This window comes from Heptranchias perlo, chromosome 8 (genome assembly GCF_035084215.1).
Source record: "Heptranchias perlo isolate sHepPer1 chromosome 8, sHepPer1.hap1, whole genome shotgun sequence".
Lineage (NCBI taxonomy): Eukaryota > Metazoa > Chordata > Chondrichthyes > Hexanchiformes > Hexanchidae > Heptranchias > Heptranchias perlo.
Genome location: NC_090332.1, coordinates 68,356,768 through 68,376,711, shown reverse-complemented (window position 1 = coordinate 68,376,711; position 19,944 = coordinate 68,356,768). Strand labels below are relative to the sequence as shown.

The following is a 19,944-nucleotide window of genomic DNA, read 5'->3' as shown; positions in this document are numbered from 1 at the left end:
AGAAATGCCCCAGGGTCTGTGTCCCGATGTATTTTCCAGTGGGTGGGACCATCAGTGGTTGAATGCCCAACTCGAATTTCTGCAGGCCCTCCCTGCTGTATGGACCACATTAACACTGTCCCAACTAGCAGCTTTTTAAAAAAATTGTGGTTTCCTTCATTACTAAAATATACAGCAACACTGCTAGAATTAAGCAAATAAAAGTTCCTAAAATGTCTAATTAGTATAATGTTACATCTTATAATGGTGGCTGAAGCTTTTGTAACTAGATATTATAAATTACTAAAGCAAGACCCAACAGCACAACTACCAGCAATGATTGTGGGAAACTCCCTTTTAAGGACCTGGCACAGAGAGGCAGATGCAGAATGGCACTTCATTCGGCATTCATAGCCTCGGTTTTCTTCACCTGTACACCTGATTTTTCGGTTGGATACAGAAATCGAATCCCGCCCCGCTGCAAATGCACAGGTTTTATGCCGTAGTGAATCTTCAGGCATGTGGAATTTATTACATGGATACCTGCAGCTATCAGGACTGGCACATGCAGTGATAGTAATGGTCAGCTATGGCCTGAAACTTGTCTGTTTGCTTTATAGTGGACGGTTGGCATCTATGCAGGTCAAAGGTCATTATCTAATCATAATTTATGTATTTCATAAATAATCTATACATACATCACTAAAATTCAACTGGCCACTGCGGGTAGTAACTTTTGAAGTGTGTGGGACATCTGTCAATGTAAAATATCCACATTTAAGTGAGCAAGTCAGCACTTGGAATCAAGTATACCGGTCCACTGTTGATGTTGAAAATTGGTATTCAGTGAGACAGGTGTACCAGAGTTCTCTGTTTTGATACTTTAGGCCCCATTTCTAGTTTGGCCTCTTATTGTACAGTTCTTACTAGTGTTCTGTTTTGGGACTGGGTGGGGTTTATTTTTGCTAGCATGCCATAGTGGACACCGTTGAATACATTCCTTGTAGCTGATGTGTGACTGTGTCCACAATTAGGGATTTATGATTGTAATGCAATTTATGTGTGTTTATCAAATAATAATGCAGTCCCCACCACTTACACCATCCCCGCTTATCCAGGACAGCCGCCTATATCGGGCAAATGGCGCTAATCATTCGCCATCACCATGGGCGTCAATTACAAATGTGCCGTTTAAACTGTATGAACCGCGCCGGCTATTTTGTGCAGTTCAGTATTTCTGATTTTTTTAAAAGCCGATTTTTCTTTTGGCTGCATCCAACATAAACAGGAAGATGTTACAACCACGGAGACATAAATAGAACCAAGGCATTGCAGAAGAGGTTGACCTGATCTCACGTTAAACATATCAACTGATTGAAGCTGCCTGGAGTCTCCACTGCCTCCTGTAGTTGTTAGCAGTGCGAAAAGCTGATGGAGACTTCAGGCAGCTTCAATCAGCTGATACATTCAATGTGGGATCAGGTCAACCTCTGCTACAATGTCTTGGTTCATTCGGATGGTTTTACTGCCCAGCGCGTAAAGCGGGCAAATCACGTTAGCACAAGTGCGCCCACTATATCCAGTGGAAGCTGTATTTATTTAGGTTTTTTTTATATGTTCATTCTTGGGATGTTGGAGTTGCTAGCAAGGCCAGCATTTATTGCCCATTCCTAAATGCCCTTGAGAAGGTGGTAGTGGGCTTTCTTCTTGAACCACTGCAGTCCATATGATGAAGGTGCTCCCACAGTGCTGTTCGGTAGGGAGTTCATGGATTTTGACCCAGCGACGATGAAGGAACAGTGATATATGTCAAAGTCAGGATGGTGTGTGACTTGAAGGAGAACTTGGAAGTGATGATGTTCCCATGAACCTGCTGCCCTTGACCTTCTAGGTGGCAGAGGTTTGGGAGGTGCTGTCGAAGAAACCTTGGCGAATTGCTGCATTGCATCCTGTAGATGGTACACACTGCAGCCATGGTGTGCCGGTGGTGGAGGGAGTGGATATTTATGGTGGTGGATGGGCTGCGGATCAAGTGGACTGCTTTGTCCTGGATGGTGACGATTGACATACATTAGGCTGAAATCACTGTAAGCCATGTTCTGCTAAGGGGCACTTCACATCAATGAAAATAGCAGTGTGGAACTGTGGGAGAAAGCATGCAAAAGTTGTGGTGGAAAAAAAAGTCATTGTGTAAAATTCTTACCATGGCTGCAATGTAGCACATCAAAGATAGTAATTTGCAGCCTAGATTGTTTCTTTTGGTGAACTGTAATGAAGTTTAATAACATTCTGAGTTGAGTGTCCCATTGTGATGGACCTTTTCACAGGCAGCAGATACTACCAAGCGTAGTATTATGAAATATGGTGATTAAATTACAGTCATTTTTGTAAGAATGAAGAAGACTCTGTACACTTTCTTTTTTGAGAGCTTGGCTTAAGGCAATAGCTGATCGTTGTCACGGCAACTGAAAGTCACAGTCCAGTCTCGTTCCTGCTTTACCGTGCTATGCATTTTAAGGGAAGTCAGCGCCAACATAAACTGGAAGTGAAAGGATGCCAAAGATCAGTCTAAATTCCCCAGGATCTGACCTGCTCAATGCCAATCACTTACAGCAATAGCCATTCACTTTGCTTTAAAAACATTACCTATTTTGATGATTGTCACTCTGATAACTAAACATGGCTCTCTATATTTAAGTGGGTTTCCAGTTTGCAGATCATAATCATCACCCCTAACATTTCCCCAATGTTGACTACACTGCATATTACAATTGATGTGACTGCAGGTTGAAGACAAACAGGTGACACAAACACAGCACTATTCGATGAAGAGCAGGGAGTTCTCCTGGTGTTCTGGCCAACATTTATCCCACAACCAATACCTAAAAACAGATGACCTGGTTATTTATCTCATTGCTATTTGTGGCACTTTAACTGTGTGAAAATTGGTTGCCGCGTTTCCTACATTACAACAGTGACTGCACTTCAAAAATGTGCAAAATACTTAATTGTCTATAAAGCACTTTGGGATGTCCTGAGGTCGTGCAAGTCTTTTTTTTATGAAGACTGACATTTTTTTCCTGTTTCAAGTTATTGTGATATTAAGCAGGTCAGTTTTCAAAACTATTTCCAAGTTCAATTATTTTAATGTTAACACTCATTTAACCCCACATTCTTTTTTTAAGTTCAAGAGTAGTCATTAAAATGTGATTCTGAAGAAAAATTATTTCCAATAATTGGCATGTGTTTTGAAGGTTTGGAAACAAAATGTGATCATACACATGCCAACCTGGAAAACTATTAAAAGTTGACTGACATTTCAAAATGCCGACACAACCTAATAGAAAAAACTGACAAGTCTAAAGCAGTCCTGGATACAGGACTCTGACGTGTATTTACTCCATACAGACCGATATAGAATACGAGAAAAAGCAGTTTAAAGTTTAAAAAAAAGCTTACACCGCCTCCAGAAAGCAAGCGGCTCAAAAGCAGTCCTGACATGAGAACATGTGGTTACATGGAGTCTTTGTAATTTAAGCAACCAACATTCCTTCACTTGTATTGGAGGGAAAAAGAGCACAAGGAGATGAAAGCCTGAAGGGAAAGTTCAAAGGCACAAAATTTCCCCTGGAAAATTAAGTTTTACATTAGACAGCAGCCCGATAGTTAAAATGCCTCATTTTTTATGTTTTAGGGCTACTGTTACTAGTGCTACTGCATAAAATCAGCTGACTACAGAACAACATTGATAGTGAGCACGGAGAAACCTTGGGCCTCGACTGTCTCAACCTCTCAATTAAAGGAAGAAATGCACTGGTTAAAAGTAGTAGTGTTATAAAGGAGAAAATGGGAATTAAATGTAAATAAAAAAGAAACTGTCAACATAGTTATGATGGAATGCAATAAAACTCAGTGAAAAGCAAATTATTGTAAGTGCTGGAAATACTGAAACAAAACAGAAAATGCTAGAAACACTCAGCAGGGCAGGCAGCATCTGTGGTGAGAGAACAGACAAGTTAATGTTTCGAGTGAAGACTCGTCTTCAAAACTGAATGATAAAACTCATTGGGTTCTGATCTATATAGTCAATGAGGCTGTTCCAAAAAGGAATCAGGAAGATAGCTAAGGAAAGGAAATTAATAATTTATTGTGGGGGAATATGAGATAAATAAAGAGAATGACTTTCTAATGGACACCTAGCCCTTTAAACTTTAAAATAGGAAAATCTAGGGGAAGAATGCAGTTCCCTGAATTTATGATGAGGAAGCATTATAATGTTTTCAGAGGTTTGTTTAAATTTAAAATGTGAGCCTAGAAATTCGGGCGTGCCAACTTTTGGGTGCTCAGGGGGCACATGGTCCATGTCCACGCCTGAATGGTGAGGTCCGAGGCGATCCCAATTTCAGGCCTCATTATAATGGAGCCGTCGAGGTAACAAGAGCCCACGGACGAAGAGGAGAGCAAGATTGGGCGACAGCGAGCTTTCCTTAAATGTGGTGTCGGGAGGAGCACTCCTGTTCTTCCGGGCTCCACATTTAGTGAAGTATATTTTAAAAACTTATCTTGTAGGTCGCAAGCGGTCCCAAGATTTGGTTTTACTGAGTGCAGCTGCCTCAGGGCAAACCAATCTTGAAGTGAGGGCCTCAAGCAGGCATTAGGCCCCTTATTTGCATATGCATATTTGCTTCAGGCGTGGGCCCTGGACATCTATTTTTTTCCTTTCCCAATATGGCAGGCACTTCTGGCTGGAAATGTGTGCGTGTTTCCTGCCTGCAGTTTTGGGGGCTTAGTTGGCCAGTTAGCATCCAAAAAATGTCCGAATTTATAACCCGTGATCTTTCTAGCTGTTGAATACTTTACTTCCAACCACGAGGTTGCAATGTTGTGTCTTTTTGCCGCTGGTTAGTTTTTCTTGGGTTAGTTTGGCATGTCTTAGCCAGGCTCACTAGAACGGAATGCCACAGATTAGTGAGGTGTTCATTCTGAGGGGACAGAGAAGAAGTGACATTCCTCACTCTGCCAATACTTCAACTTGCACCTTAATCCCCTCCTCTGTACATTACCCATTGTCTAGCATCAGAAAATAAGATTATTTTTCCCTGTTGTTTGTCTTAAATAGGAAGTTTTCTTTGGAGTTTAAGACAGGCTGTGGGGGTTGAAATCATTCTGTGTGATATTAGTAATGAAAGTACTGACACATTGCAGAACGGGATTTCTATCCATATACTTCAGAGTGAAGGGGTTCTTCTGTACTTCCATTTTGGAATGAGTGCTACACTAATAATCTTCCAGATTAGACTTCAAGCAGTTCACAATTCACAACTCCAAATGCCAAATTGATTTGAAAATTACCTAAGACATATGGAACTGAAAAGTTACTGCATTTGCCTGCAGGTATTGTGAGATATGTATTATGGCATTTGTTCTAAATGAAACCATGCACTAATAGTATTTAAACTTCTTGTATGAAATTAAAGAGAGAAAAAAAAATCACCTCTGTTCATATCAACATTGTTAAAATCTGTGCTGTGTAATACAAGGACATGGGGGATTTTAACCCATCCTGGTCGGTGTGATTGGGATGGGGAGGTGGTCCTTTAAAATGGAACATTCAGCCTTGCCGCTCTGTTCCTGCTGGCCATCATTTTAACTGCTCACTGCCATTTGGAGACTAAGGCGCCCACCAGAAGCAGGCATGAGCCTCATAAATTTATATGAATCGGGGTCCGGCTCCTTCAACGGGGCCCTGACTGGATTTTAACTCGGGCCTGAGCTGAGAGGCCCCCACGGCTTTCCTGCCAGGTGAAGGCCAGTCAGCGGCTGTTGGGAGGATGAAGAGGCCCATCAAGATAAGCCTAAATCTTTCTTTTATGGTGCTTCCCCGGGTCCCACAAGGAAAGTTGTGGCCTCCCCCGAAACCCGTCCGATAACCTCCACCCTGTGAGCTAACCGCCTGCCGGCGAGCCTTCCTTTGGCCCCCAGCCACCCGAACTTCTGCTGTTGCCCTCCAGCTAGCTGCCACTTTCTGCCCATTTCGGGCAGGCAGCTAAACCGGCAGCATGCAGATGAAACGCGGTAGTTAAAGTATGCCGGGCCAGAAATCTGGGCCTACGATTATGTTTTCCACTCGCCCTGCCCTCACCCACCTGAAACCTGCTGGGAGTTAAAATCAACCTCTTCAAAATTGCCACATTGGTTCATAATATCCCTTATATGGTGGTGTTCTACAGCAACAACAATAATTACCAGATAATTTGAATTGAGTAACTGTGAATTAAGTGGAATAGACTGTCAAGCAATTTATTGCTAAATTGCACAGCTTTGCATAAAAAGCCCAAGAGGCACTGAAAAGCCCATTTCTGAGTAGATCTGAATGACAATAAATCAATTGCCCTACTCACATCAACAATAACAACTTGCATTTATATAGCACCTTTAACGTAGTAAAACGTAGACGGCGCTTCACAGGAGCGTTATCAGACAAAATTTTGACACCGAGCCATATTAGGAGATATTAGGACAGGTGACCAAAAGCTTGGTCAAAGAGGCTTTAAGGAGCATCTTACATTACATGGAATGCACAGCACAGAAACAACCCTGCTTCATCTAACCCTATCAGCATATCCTTCTCTTCCTTTCTCCCTCATGTGTTTATCTAGCTTCCCCTTAAATGCATCTACGCTAGTCGCTTCAACTACTCCTTGTGGTAACGAGTTCCACGTTCTAACCACTCTCTGGATAAAGAAGTTTATCCTGAATTCCCTACTGGATTTATTAGTGACTATCTTATACTTGTGGCCCCTAGTTCTGGTCTCCCCCACAAGTGGAAACATCTTCTCTGTCTACCCTATCAAACCCTTTCATAATCTTAAAGACCTCTATCAGGTCACCCCTCAGTCTTCTCTTTTCAGAGGAAAGACCCCCAGCCTGCTCAATCTTTCCTGAAAGGTATAATCTCTCAGTTCTGGTATCATCCTAGTAAATCTTTTTTTGCACCTTCTCCAATGCCTCTATATCCTTTTTATAATATACAGTACTCCAAGTGTGGTCTAACCAAGGTTCTATACAAGTTTAACATAATTTCTCTGCTTTTCAATTCTATCCCTCTAGAAATGAACCCCAGTGCTTGGTTTGCTTTTTTATGGCCTTATTAACCTGTGTCGCTTTTAGTGATTTGTGTACCTGTACCCCCAGATCCCTTTCCTCCTCTATCCCATTTAGACTCTTATTATCCAAGCAGTATGTGGCCGCCTTATTCTTCCTACCAAAATGTAATACGTCTCACTTCTCTATATTGAAATTCATTTGCCAATTTCACGCCCATTCTACAAGTTTATTAATGTCTTTCTGTATTTTGTTGCAGTCCTCCTCAGTATTAACCATACCACCCATTTTGGTGTCGTCCGCAAATTTTGAAATTGTACTTCCGATTCCCAACTCCAAATTGTTTATGTAAATGCTGAACAACAGTGGTCCCAGCACCGATCCTTGTGAAACACCACTTCCCACCTTTTGCCAGTCTGAGTAACTATCTTTAACCCCTACTCTCTGTTTTCTGTTTTGTAGCCAGCTTGTTATCCATTCTGCTACTTGCCCCCTGACTCCACGTGCTCTAACCTTAGTCATGAGTTTACTATGCGGTACCTTATCGAAGGCCTTTTGAAAGGAGGAGAGGTTTAGGATGGGAATTCCAGAGCTTAGGGCCTAGGCAGCTGAAGGCACGGCCACCAATGGTGGGGCGCATGAAATCAGAGATGCACAAGAGGCCAGAATTGGAGTGTACTGTTGCTAAAGCACTGCTACACACATTAACGTGGCACTGTAGTGTCTAAATACTTGCTTGAAAAATATGGCCTGTAGCATAGATTCTCAGCCATGGACAGTACAATATACATGACTATTGTATAAGCACTTCTTACAATTTGACAAAATAGCAACAAAATGATTCCAGTTTTGGTTCAGAGTCGATCGTAGCAGGCTTCTTGTTAAAAGTGGTACTTACGAGATTAAGAGAGAAATGTCTCACGGTTTTATTGATCATTTAGAAAGTGAAACACTGCATGAGAAAGTACAGCAAGTTCTTGGCCGGCATTACAGACAGCATCACATAGGTTACTGCCCTGAAGGTTGAGGCTGTGCTCACTGATATATTGCTGAGCCGCAGAGAATGGATTCAATAGGCTTTTGCAGGTCTCAGAATGCGTCAGGAATAGACTATGTCAGGCCAGTGATCGACAAAGAGCACTGCTTTATATATGCAAATAGTTAAGAAAAACGGCAAAAAATATTAGGCACAATGTGAAACCAGGCTGCCAATTCGCTGCGAGTCAGTTTCACGGTATTGGTGAAGACCAATTTCACCCCTATAGTTTCTCCCGTGTTAGGATGTCCAGTGTGCGGCCTAGCTTGCCCATCATTCTGGTTCGCGCACTTGGTGATGGTTAATGTCTGAATCATATTCCTCTAGTCAGGCCCAGTATTTCCAGGTTATAAACCTGCCTCTATCTTCTATTTGTAATGAATCTTTTGTTCATTCAATAGTCTCCTCCCCTTCCAATAATTAAATAAGACTTAAGAGTCGTACAAAATCTTGCAACTTTTGGGCACACAATCGTATAAAAAAATACAATGTAGGTATAATTTCCCATTGTCATATGAAGGAATTCCCAGGATTGGTATTTGAAATTCCGGAAACCCCCCACAAAAAAAATACCAGAATGGGGATTTCGGCCTCTTGTGGACTTGCAATGGGATCTCTTGGCTTAAGTACATTCAGCAACCCTTTCTTCAATCAAATGTTACAAAGAATTATGGTTACTAGTTACTAGTCGATCTCCTGTGACATTGGCCATACAGAGTCAAGGAAAGAAAGAACTTGCAATTATATATAGCCTTTCACGACCTCAGGACGTCCCAAAGCGCTTAGACCAAATGTAGTCTTCAGGTGAAGTGGGGTTAGAGGCCCGGGGATATTTCAACCAAGTCATGCAGATAAATTCAGTGCCTGTTTCAAAGTCGTGAACTTTATTTTATATTTCCAATACTAATTCATTTGTAATGAAAAACTATGTAAAATTGTTACACTGAAGGCAATGCTACCTTTGGTGGTAGGGTGTAATTACAGCATTTGCACTACAAGGGGCCAATTTTAACTGCCAAAATCGACGGTAATGGCTTCATCATGGGGTTGGTAGACTTTCTGCCATGTTAACGCCGTATTTTGCAAGTTAATATTGACCTCTCGTAGTGCAAATGCTGTAATTGTATGGGGCAGAATCTGAGCCAATAAGGCTAATGACGCAAAGGGAACGAAACCAGGGTAGGGGCTACCTATGCTGGGAGTACCCAATTCCCTGACTTTGTTGGGACCCACCGATTGGTTGGAGACTGCAACGCCCAGTGAGATGAGGCATTCCAGCCTCTGGAAGGGCACAAATGGGTGCCACCAGGAGGGGAGGGAAGTTCGCAGTTCAGGGAAGTGGCTCAAATTCTCCGGAAATAAGGCAAGTTTTTTTAAAAATGTTAAATATCAGCCCACGTACAAAGGGGCACAGAAATTATTTCTCTGTTGGGGGGTGCTGAGAAACTCTCCCACCTCCACAGGGCAGTAGTTGTTAGAGATTCTGGCAGTGTGGGATTGGTGGGCACCCAAGATATGCCCTTAGTGGCGTGGGCACCTGCTGGCTCATGAAGAGCTCTCCCATAAACTTTGCACACAAATCAATTGTAAACTCGGGGCTAGGGTCTTTAAACACTTATGCTTATTTACAGCACTATAATTGCATCTGAAATATTTAAGATTGTGCCCAAAAATAACCCTGACCAGACAAACATGAAGGAAGTTCCCTTCAACTTTGAAGGTACTGTGTTGCAAAGTTAGGGTCAATGAAAGGTAACCTTGCATCGACATCTAGCGCTGTTCAACTTCCCTGAGACAGACAACAGACAGCTTTGGAACACCTCCCCATGGACAAGAAATGGATGAAATTGTGGGTTATTAGATTAATTTTGAATTATTCCATTAGAGTTAGACTTCTTGGTATCAGCCGTAGCTCAATTGGTAGCACCCTCACCTCTGAGTCAGAATTTTGTGGGTTCAAGCCCCACTCCAGACACTTGAGCCCAAATCCAGGCTGACATCCCAGTGCTCAAGTGAATGACAGGACAGCAGAAACTGACAATAAAAATATTTGAACCAATTGAATCTCTCAAAGCGAAAACTTTTGTTCTTAGTAAATGAAATTTCTAATGGCCAAAATAAGGTTTAAAAAAAACATTAAAAACATATATTTCACAATAACTTGGTTAACTTTACCCAATGAATTGTGTTTTAACACCTTTATTAAACTTTTTACTTCAAGGCCTCAGCCTATCTCAAAAGCTTGGGCTTCAGCTTGGATATTACCCCCGACAACAGTTGAAGAGAGTTACCAATCACATCCATGCACTCTGAGCATGTGCAGTTTGTAGGATGGTGAAACTGACCAACACATTCCAATCTGCAAATTTTCCTGACCAAACAATAAATTCCACATGGCCCGTTAATTGACCAAGTTCCAAACTTGGAAAATTTCTCTCTTAAAGCAACAATTAAATTCTGAGCAAATTCAGGATGCGTCTAAATTCTTAGTAAGCCTGGGCCATGTTTGCTTATAGCAATTAGAGATTGTAGCCTCAAAAAGACAGCCCTGATTTAAACAAAGGTCCATCTCAGTAGCAAAATAATATGTTGTGCATTGCATGTTAGAATGCTCCTGTCGTGATATAACATGTCATCTGATTTGCCATGACTGAACATGGCTTGGACATGAAACAACACTTATACAGAAGATCCAAGAAAAACAACTGCGAAGGTTTGGGCAGGTTTCAAGAATTGAAAAAGTTAGACTACCTTTCACAGCTCTGCATACAGAGGTTCATGGAACAAGAAGCCACGAAAGACCAAGGAAGTGCTGGATAGACAATGTCAAGAATGACTTTTCACAGGTAGGGATACAGATGACTGAAGCGGCCCGGCTAGTTCAGAACCAACAACAATGGAGTCAGTTCATTCGACCCCATCATCGCTTCTGAGCTGTTTGATGGGAACTTAGTAGTAGTAATAATATGACAGGAGATCCACAAGTATTTATTTATTAATTTATACTCTTTCCCCCATTGGACTTCTCCATGCCATGCAACATTACTCAATTGAAAGAGCCAATCTCAGTGTTGAGACAGCAACTAGAAAGTACAGATCAAATGTCCAAAAGGATTTGACCTCACCACAGCTTAAGTTAGGATCTTGTTGGTGTTACTTTGTGCCTTTTTAAAAAATAGTATACATACTGTAAAATGGAACTCTCAAGACTGAGATTGATAGATTTTTGTAAGGTCAGGGTATCAGGGATTTGGAGCTAAGATGGGTAAATGGAGTTGAAGTGCAGATCAGCCATGATCTAATTGAATGGCGAGTGCAGGCTCGAGGGGCTGCATGGCCTACTCGTGTTCCTACATTCCTGTAATCTCAATAAAATGAGAACCATGCTAACGACTGCTGATTGTAGCGTTGAGCTGGTACTGGTTGGTGCCTCACTGATGCCCCACCCAAGAACAAGCAGGTAAGGTGGGGTGAATTATGCTCCACCATTTCACGACACGGCAGATCAACCACCAATACAGTATGTCACTGGGCACCCCCAAGTTAACTATGAGAGAACCCTTCAAGCCTCGTATGATTCTCTGCAGATTTAAATACAACAGCAACCCTTTCCTGTCAGTCCTTGTTACCTTAACCATTCAACATTTTTATCAAAATTTCCCTGACTGGAGATTAACATTTATAAGGACCGCTTACGATTTTGAAATGGGACGGTTTTCAATCATAAATACATCTTTCAGTAAATAAAGAATATTTTTAATGTTATGAACTGTCTGAGAAAGAATACTTATTTTTCAAATAGGAATTAAATGATGCACAAAGTCCTTAAACAATTCTAAGACAGCACATTTTCTGGGCATTCAAGAAATCTGATGCTCTTGCTGCCACCTAGCGTCTGCATACCACAACTACTAGATTCTCTGAGTGTGCTCTGACTTGATATAAGTAATTTCAATGCGGTGCACAGATTTTTAAATTCTCTTCATGCTTGGGGGCACATTTACATTGCCGCATGCCCATCCACCCGACCATGAATATTAATTTGTCAGCTCAGCAACTTAAAAATGCTTCACCAAGTTCCAAACTTGATACCACCGAGCAACTCAGAAGGCATCAGTCTCTCCCATCAATCTCTCTGCATTCCTTATGAGAACAAGCTTTCAGGAAAATATAGGTGTCTGTCTGCATGTTGTCCAGAGAGACTGACGGGTAATTCTGGAGACCAACATGTTTTCCAAACATTCTTGAAAAGGCCTGTTTATAGAAAGAACAATACGGGCTCACTCCAGGTGTCCTCAGATACATTAACCCTTGGAGTATTGCAGTACTGTGTTTGACCCAGGTAATGATACAATATTGAACGCAATATTCTCATTTATCCAAAGAATGTTGTTATATATTTTTCATTTTATGTGATTTTTTTTATACTTTAACACTCACCAATCAAATTAGTGGCTGTCAGGTCATTTTTCTCTCCTTGAATTCGTGAAATCTGAATTCAATAGCAGTGAGGACAAAAAATTGGTCAGTCACAAGCCGCCTGAAATTATGCTGTTTTCTTTCTTTTAAAGCACTTAAATTAACATACAATTGTGGAAATTTTCAAAAACGCCTTTAATGTAGCAAAACATAGTGGAAAATGCCCAAAATACATTTTGCAAATCCACAACCTGATCTGGCCTGACCTGACCTGATTCCTGATGCCAGCCCACCTCACCCAACTCCACTCCCAATATCATCCCTCCTCACCCAATCCCACTCCCAATATCAACCCATAGTCACCCAACCCGGATTTCACTGAATGGGTGCAGGACATTCTGCAAGGGGAAGGGGAACAGCCAGAAGTTGTGATCCATGTTGGAACAATGACAAAGGTAGGAAATGGGTTGAGGTCCTACAGGCAGAGTTTCAGGAGCTAGAAAAAATATTAAAGAACAGGACCTCAAAGATGGTAATCTCTGGATTACTGCCAGTGCCATGTGCTAGTGAGTACAGAAACAGGGAGAAAGTGCAGGTTAATGCATGGCTGGAGAAGTGGTACAGGAGGGAGGGCTTCAGATTCCTGGGGCATCGGGACCAGTTCTGGGGCAAGAGAGACCTGTACAAGCCGGACGGGTTGCACCTGAAGAGGGCTGGGACCAATGTCCTCGCAGGGAGGTTATCTAGTGCTGTGGGGGAGGGTTAAACTAATTTGGCATGGGGATGGGCGCCAGGATGCAGCCACAGAGAGGAGAGACAAGGTACATAGAAAACTAAGAGGGACAAACAACAACAGAACAAAGATTAGTGTAGAAAGAGGAGGAATTAGATGTAGGAAAAAAGGAAAGCCGATTAGCATGGTGTTGGAATGCATGCTTGTAAGTGCAAGGAGTGTTACAAATAAGGTTGGTGAGCTGCCATATGAGGTTATGACATAGTGGCTATAACGGAGACCTGGCTTAAACATGGGCAGGAATGGGAACCAAACATTCCTGGCTACAATGCATTCAGGAGGGATAGGGAAGGAAAAAAGACAGGGCAGGGGTGTTGGTAGCAGTATTGATCAAGGATAATATTACAGTTCTATAGAGGGACGATACACTAGAGGGTTCAAAGACTTAATCTATTTGGTTAGAGTTAAGGAACAGAAAAGGAGCTGTTACGTTTCTGGGTGTTTACTATTGACCCCCAAATACTGAGAAGGAGATAGAGGAGCAAATCTGTAGGCAAATTTCAGCGAAATGTAAAAATAAAAGAACAGTAATCATAGGGAACTTCAATTACCCTAAAAGAGACTGAGGAAAAACAGAGTAAAGGGCAAGGAGGGTGAAGAATTTCTAAAATGTGTACAGGAGAACTTTCTTAATTACGATGTTTCTAACCCAACGAGGAAGGAAGCAGTGCTGGATCTAGTTCTGGGCAATGAAGTAGGGCAAGTGGAGTGTGTTTCAGTGGGGGAACATCTGGGTAATAGTGATCATAATCTAATTAGGTTTAAAGTAGTTATGGAAAGGGGCAAAGAAAAATCAACAGTGAAAATACCCAACTGGAAGAGAGCCAATTTCAGTGATTTGAGACAGGTGGACTGGAAACAAAGATTGCCCAGGAAAACAATAAATGTGCAATGGCATGAATTCAAGGTGGAGATAGTTTGGGTAAAAACCAAGCATATTCCCATAAGGAGGAAAGGTAGGACATCCAAAGCTAGAGCTCCTTGGATGACAAAGGAAATAAAAGTTAAAATAAAACAGAAAAAGAAGGTTTATGACAAATGTCAGGTTATGAATACAGTCAGAAACCAGGCAGAATACAAAGAGTTCAGGGGGGATACTGAAAAAAGATATAAGAAGGGCAAAGAGAGAGTGTGAAAAAAGATTAGTGGGTAACATAAAAGTGAACCCAAAAATCTTTTATAAACATGTAAAAAGTAAAAGAATAGTTAAAGGAATGGTGGGGCCAATTAAGGACAAAAAAGGAAATCTTCCTGTGGAGGCAGATGGCATGACAGAGGTACTGAATGAGTACTTTGCATCTGTCTTCACAAAAGATGAGGATGAAGTTAATGTCACGGTAGAGGAGGGGGGAGTAGAGATATTGGATAGGATAAAAATAGATAGAAAGGAGGTGCTAAATAAGTTGGCATCACTCAAAGTTAACAAGTCACCCGGTCCAGATGGGACGCATCCTAGGTTGCTGAGAGAAGTTAAGGTGGAGATAGCAGAACCCCTCACCAAAATCTTTCAATCCTCCTTGGATATGGGAGTGGTACCAGAGGACTGGACAATTGCAAATGTTACATCTGTTCAAAAAAGGGGAGAGGAATAAACCTGGTAATTACAGGCCAATCAGTCTAACGTGATGGGAAAACTACTGGAGACCATTGTCAAGGACAGAATTAATTCTCACTTGGAGAAGCATGGGTTAATAAGGGACAGCCAGCACGGATTTGTTAAAGGCAAATTGTGTCTAACTAACCTGACTCAGCTATTTGATGAAGTAACAGAGAGGGTTGATGAAGGTTGTGCAGTGGATGTTGTACATGTGGACTTTCAAAAGGCATTTGATAAAGTACCACACAACAGACTTATTTGGAAAATGGAAGCACATGCGATTAAAGGGACAGTGGTAACTTGGTTACATAATTGGCTAAGGGATAGGAGGTAGAGAGTACTGGTGAACGGATGTTTTTATGACTGGAGAGATGTATGCAATGGGGTCCCCCAAGGGTCGGTATTAGGACCATTGCTTTTCTTGTTATATATAAACAACATGGATTTGGGTATAGGGAGTACAATTTTGAAATTTGCGGATGCTTCAAAACTCTAGTAAATAGTGAGGAGGATAGTAGCAGACTTCAGGAGGACATAGACAGATTAGCGAAATGGGCAGACACATAGCAGATGCAATTTAATGCGGATAAGTGTGAAGTGATGCACTTTGGGAGGAAAAACATGGAGAGGCAGTATAATCTAAATGGTACTATTTTGAGGGAATGCAAGAGCAGAGGGACATGGGGGTGCATGTTCACAAATCTTTGAAGGTGGCAGGGCAAGTTGATAAGGTGGGGAGGAAAACGTATTGGGATACTTGTCTTTGTAACTAGGGTCATTGAATACAAAAACAAGGAAGTCATGTAAAACTTTACAAATCACTGGTTAGGCCTCAATTCTGGCACCACACTTTAGGAAGGATGTCAAGGCATTGGACAGCGTACAGAGGAGGTTTACCAGGATAATACCAGGGATGAGGGACTTCAGTTATGTGGAAAGATTGGAGAAGCTGAGATTGTTTTCCTTAGAGCAGAGAAGGTTAAGGGGAGACCTAATAGAGGTATTCAAAATTATGATTGATAGAGCAAGTAGGGAGAAACTGTTTCCTCTGGCAAGTGTGTCAGTTACCAGAGATCATAGATTTAAACTAATTGGCAAAAGAACTAGAGGGGAAATGAGGAGACATTTTTTCACACTGGGTTGTTAAGATCTTGAACACACTACCTGAAAGGCTGGTGGAATCAGATTCCATAGGAACTTTCAAAAGGCAATTGGAAATGTACTTGGAGGGGATTAATTTTCAGGGTTATGTGGAAAAAGCTGGCGTGTGAGATTAAATTGGACAGATCTTTCAAAGAGCCGGCACAAGCAGGATGGTCCAAATGACCTCCTTCTGTGTTGTCATTCTATCATTCTAACCCCACTCCCAATATCAGCCCTCCTCACCCACTACTCCTAATATCAGCCATCCGCACTCAACCCCACTCCCAATATCAGCCCTCCTCACCCACTACTCTCAATATCAGCCATCCACACTCAACCCCACTCCCAATATCAGCCCTCCTCACCCACTACTCTCAATATCAGCCATCCACATTCAACCCCACTCCCAATATCAGCTCTCCCCACAAAAACCCACTCCCAATATCAAACCTCCTCACCCAACATCAATCCTCCTCACCCAACCCCTCCCCCTATATCAACCCTTGTCATCCAACCCCACTCCTAATATCAACCCTCCTCACCCAACCTAACCACACTCCCAATATCAACCCTCTTCACTTAACTGCACATCAGTTTTCCAACTACTTTCACATTTTACATACTCTTTACATTTTGTCTTTCAGTTTGTTTTCTGCCGTGTGTGCAAAGAAGAGTACCATGAGGGGGAGTGCAGTGGTCCCCATATTAGAGAAACAGCAGTGAGCCATCAGGTAAGAGAGTGGATTATTGGAAAAACAGCACTTTTAAATGCCTTCTGGTGCTATAACTGCAAACTATTAGTTAAAGTTTCTCTTCGAAAGAAAAGTAACTACTTATGTGCGTATGTATAACCTCTGAGTACGATGGCTATATTTATGAAAGAGGGTCCAGTATTCTTCTCAAGCAATGGTTTTCAATGGGGATTGATGGATATGGTGAGAATGAGCAGGTAAGGTTCATATTATCAAAAAGGGACAAATCTTATACTCTTATTTCAGTCCTGACATATCTACAGTAAAATAACAAATGGCAGAGAGTGGATTAGAAGGCTATAAATACAATTGGAGAGACCAAATTTTGTTAAAAAGCCACAAGAGACAACATAATGGCAATAGAAAAAAAGGAGCATAAGTAACATTAAGATAGAAACAGAATCTATATGGATTCAGACAAAGGATAAGAAGGGATCGATCACGTTAATAGGTATATTCTACAGACCACCTAATAGTGGGAGGGAAGTGAAGGAAAAAGTATGTAGACAAATCTATGAAATGAGTAAAAAACATTGAATAATAATCATGGGAGATTTCAACTACCCCCAAATAAACTGGCAAGAAGAGGTAGGGAAAGGAGAAAAGGGAATGGAGTATTTGCAGTCTGTACATGACTCCTTTCTTACCCAGTATGTGAGAAGCCCAAATAGAGAGGAATCACTGCTGGATCTAGTAATTGTAAATGAACCAGAACAAATAAGAGAAGTAAGCATAGGGGAACATCTGGGCAATAGTGATCATAACATAATACGGTTTAAAATGATGATTGAGAAAGACATAAGTAAGACAAAGACCAAAGTAATAAACTAGAAAAAAGTTAATTTTGAGAGGATGAGAATGGAACTAGGGCAGGTAAACTGGAAAACAATTTTGACAGGCAAAGAAATAGAACATCAGTGGATAATATTCAAAACGGTGATCAATACAGTTCAGGAGAAATATATCCCACTAAAAAGCAAGAACAAACTAGCCAGTAATGATACACCGTGGATGAACAAAGAAATAAGGGCAAAATTGAAACTAAAGAAAAAAACATACACTGAGTACATAGACAACAAAGGAGAGGATGACAAAAGGGAATACAAGGAGGTTAGGAAAGAAATCAAAAAAGCAATTAGGAAAGCAAAGAGGAACTACGAGATTAAATTATCAAAGAATATAAAAAGAAATAGTAAAATATTATTGACACACAAAGAAAAATCAGAATAGGGATAGGGCCACTAAGGGATGCACAAGATACGCTCACAGGTAACAACAGTAAAATGGCAGAAATATTGAATAGTCACTTTGCCTCCATATTTACTAGGGAGACTAACAAGGTGGGCAGAACATTAGAAGAAGAGGTCAAAAAAGATATAGAATCATAAAAGTTACAACATGGAAACAGGCCCTTCGGCCCAACATGTCCATGTCGCCCAGTTTATACCACTAAGCTAGTCCCAATTGCCTGCACTTGGCCCATATTCCTCTATACCCATCTTACCCATGTAACTGTCCAAATGCTTTTTAAAAGACAAAATTATACCCGCCTCTACTACTGCCTCTGGCAGCTCGTTCCAGACACTCACCACCCTTTGAGTGAAAAAATTGCCCCTCTGGACCCTTTTGTATCTCTCCCCTCTCACCTTAAATCTATGCCCCCTCGTTATAGACTCCCCTACCTTTGGGAAAAGATTTTGACTATCTACCTTATCTATGCCCCTCATTATTTTATAGACTTCTATAAGATCACCCCTAAACCTCCTACTCTCCAGGGAAAAAAGTCCCAGTCTGTCTAACCTCTCCCTATAAGTCAAACCATCGAGTCCCGGTAGCATCCTAGTAAATCTTTTCTGCACTCTTTCTAGTTTAATAATATCCTTTCTATAATAGGGTGACCAGAACTGTACACAGTATTCCAAGTGTGGCCTTACTAATGTCTTGTACAACTTCAACAAGACATCCCAACTCCTGTATTCAATGTTCTGACCAATGAAACCAAGCATGCCGAATGCCTTCTTCACCACCCTATCCACCTGTGACTCCACTTTCAAGGAGCTATGAACCTGTACTCCTAGATCTCTTTGTTCTATAACTCTCCCCAACGCCCTACCATTAACGGAGTAGGTCCTGGCCCAATTCGATCTACCAAAATGCATCACCTCACATTTATCTAAATTAAACTCCATCTGCCATTTATCGGCCCACTGGCCCAATTTATCAAGATCCCGTTGCAATCCTAGATAACCTTCTTCACTGTCCACAATGCCACCAATCTTGGTGTCATCTGCAAACTTACTAACCATGCCTCCTAAATTCTCATCCAAATCATTAATATAAATAACAAATAACAGCGGACCCAGCACCAATCCCTGAGGCACACCGCTGGACAAAGGCCTCCAGTTTGAAAAACAACCCTCTACAACCACCCTCTGTCTTCTGTCGTCAAGCCAATTTTGTATCCAATTGGCTACCTCACCTTGGATCCCGTGCGATTTAACCTTATGTAACAACCTACCATGCGGTTCCTTGTCAAAGGCTTTGCTGAAGTCCATGTAGACCATGTCTACTGCACAGCCCTCATCTATCTTCTTGGTTACCCCTTCAAAAAACTCAATCAAATTCGTGAGACATGATTTTCCTCTCACAAAACCATGCTGACTGTTCCTAATCAGTCCCTGCCTCTCCAAATGCCTGTATATCCTGTCCCTCAGAACACCCTCTAACAACTTATCCACTACAGATGTCAGGCTCACCGGTCTGTAGTTCCCAGGCTTTTCCCTGCCGTCCTTCTTAAACAAAGGCACAACATTTGCTACCCTCCAATCTTCAGGCACCTCACCTGTAGCTGTCGATGATTCAAATATTTCTGCTAGGGGACCCGCAATTTCCTCCCTAACCTCCCATAACGTCCTGGGATACATTTCATCAGGTCCCGGAGATTTATCTACCTTGATGCGCATTAAGACTTTCAGCACCTCCCTCTCTGTAATATGTGCACTCCTCAAAACATCACTATTTATTTCCCCAAGTTCCCTAACATCCATGCCTTTCTCAACCGTAAATACCGATGTGAAATATTCATTCAGGATCTCACCCATCTCTTGTGGTTCCGCACATA

The 19,944-nt window shown here is 41.6% G+C and overlaps 1 protein-coding gene across 1 annotated transcript in view; it reads left to right on the top strand.

Annotated features, from left to right (window-relative positions):
- prkn (parkin RBR E3 ubiquitin protein ligase) overlaps nt 1-19,944 on the top strand; it is a 1,016,703-nt gene that overhangs the window by 963,140 nt on the left and 33,619 nt on the right. Inside the window, exon 10 of the mRNA XM_067989235.1 lies at nt 16,716-16,802. Coding sequence (XP_067845336.1) covers nt 16,716-16,802 — 87 coding nt within the window. The remainder of the gene's footprint in view (nt 1-16,715; nt 16,803-19,944) is intronic.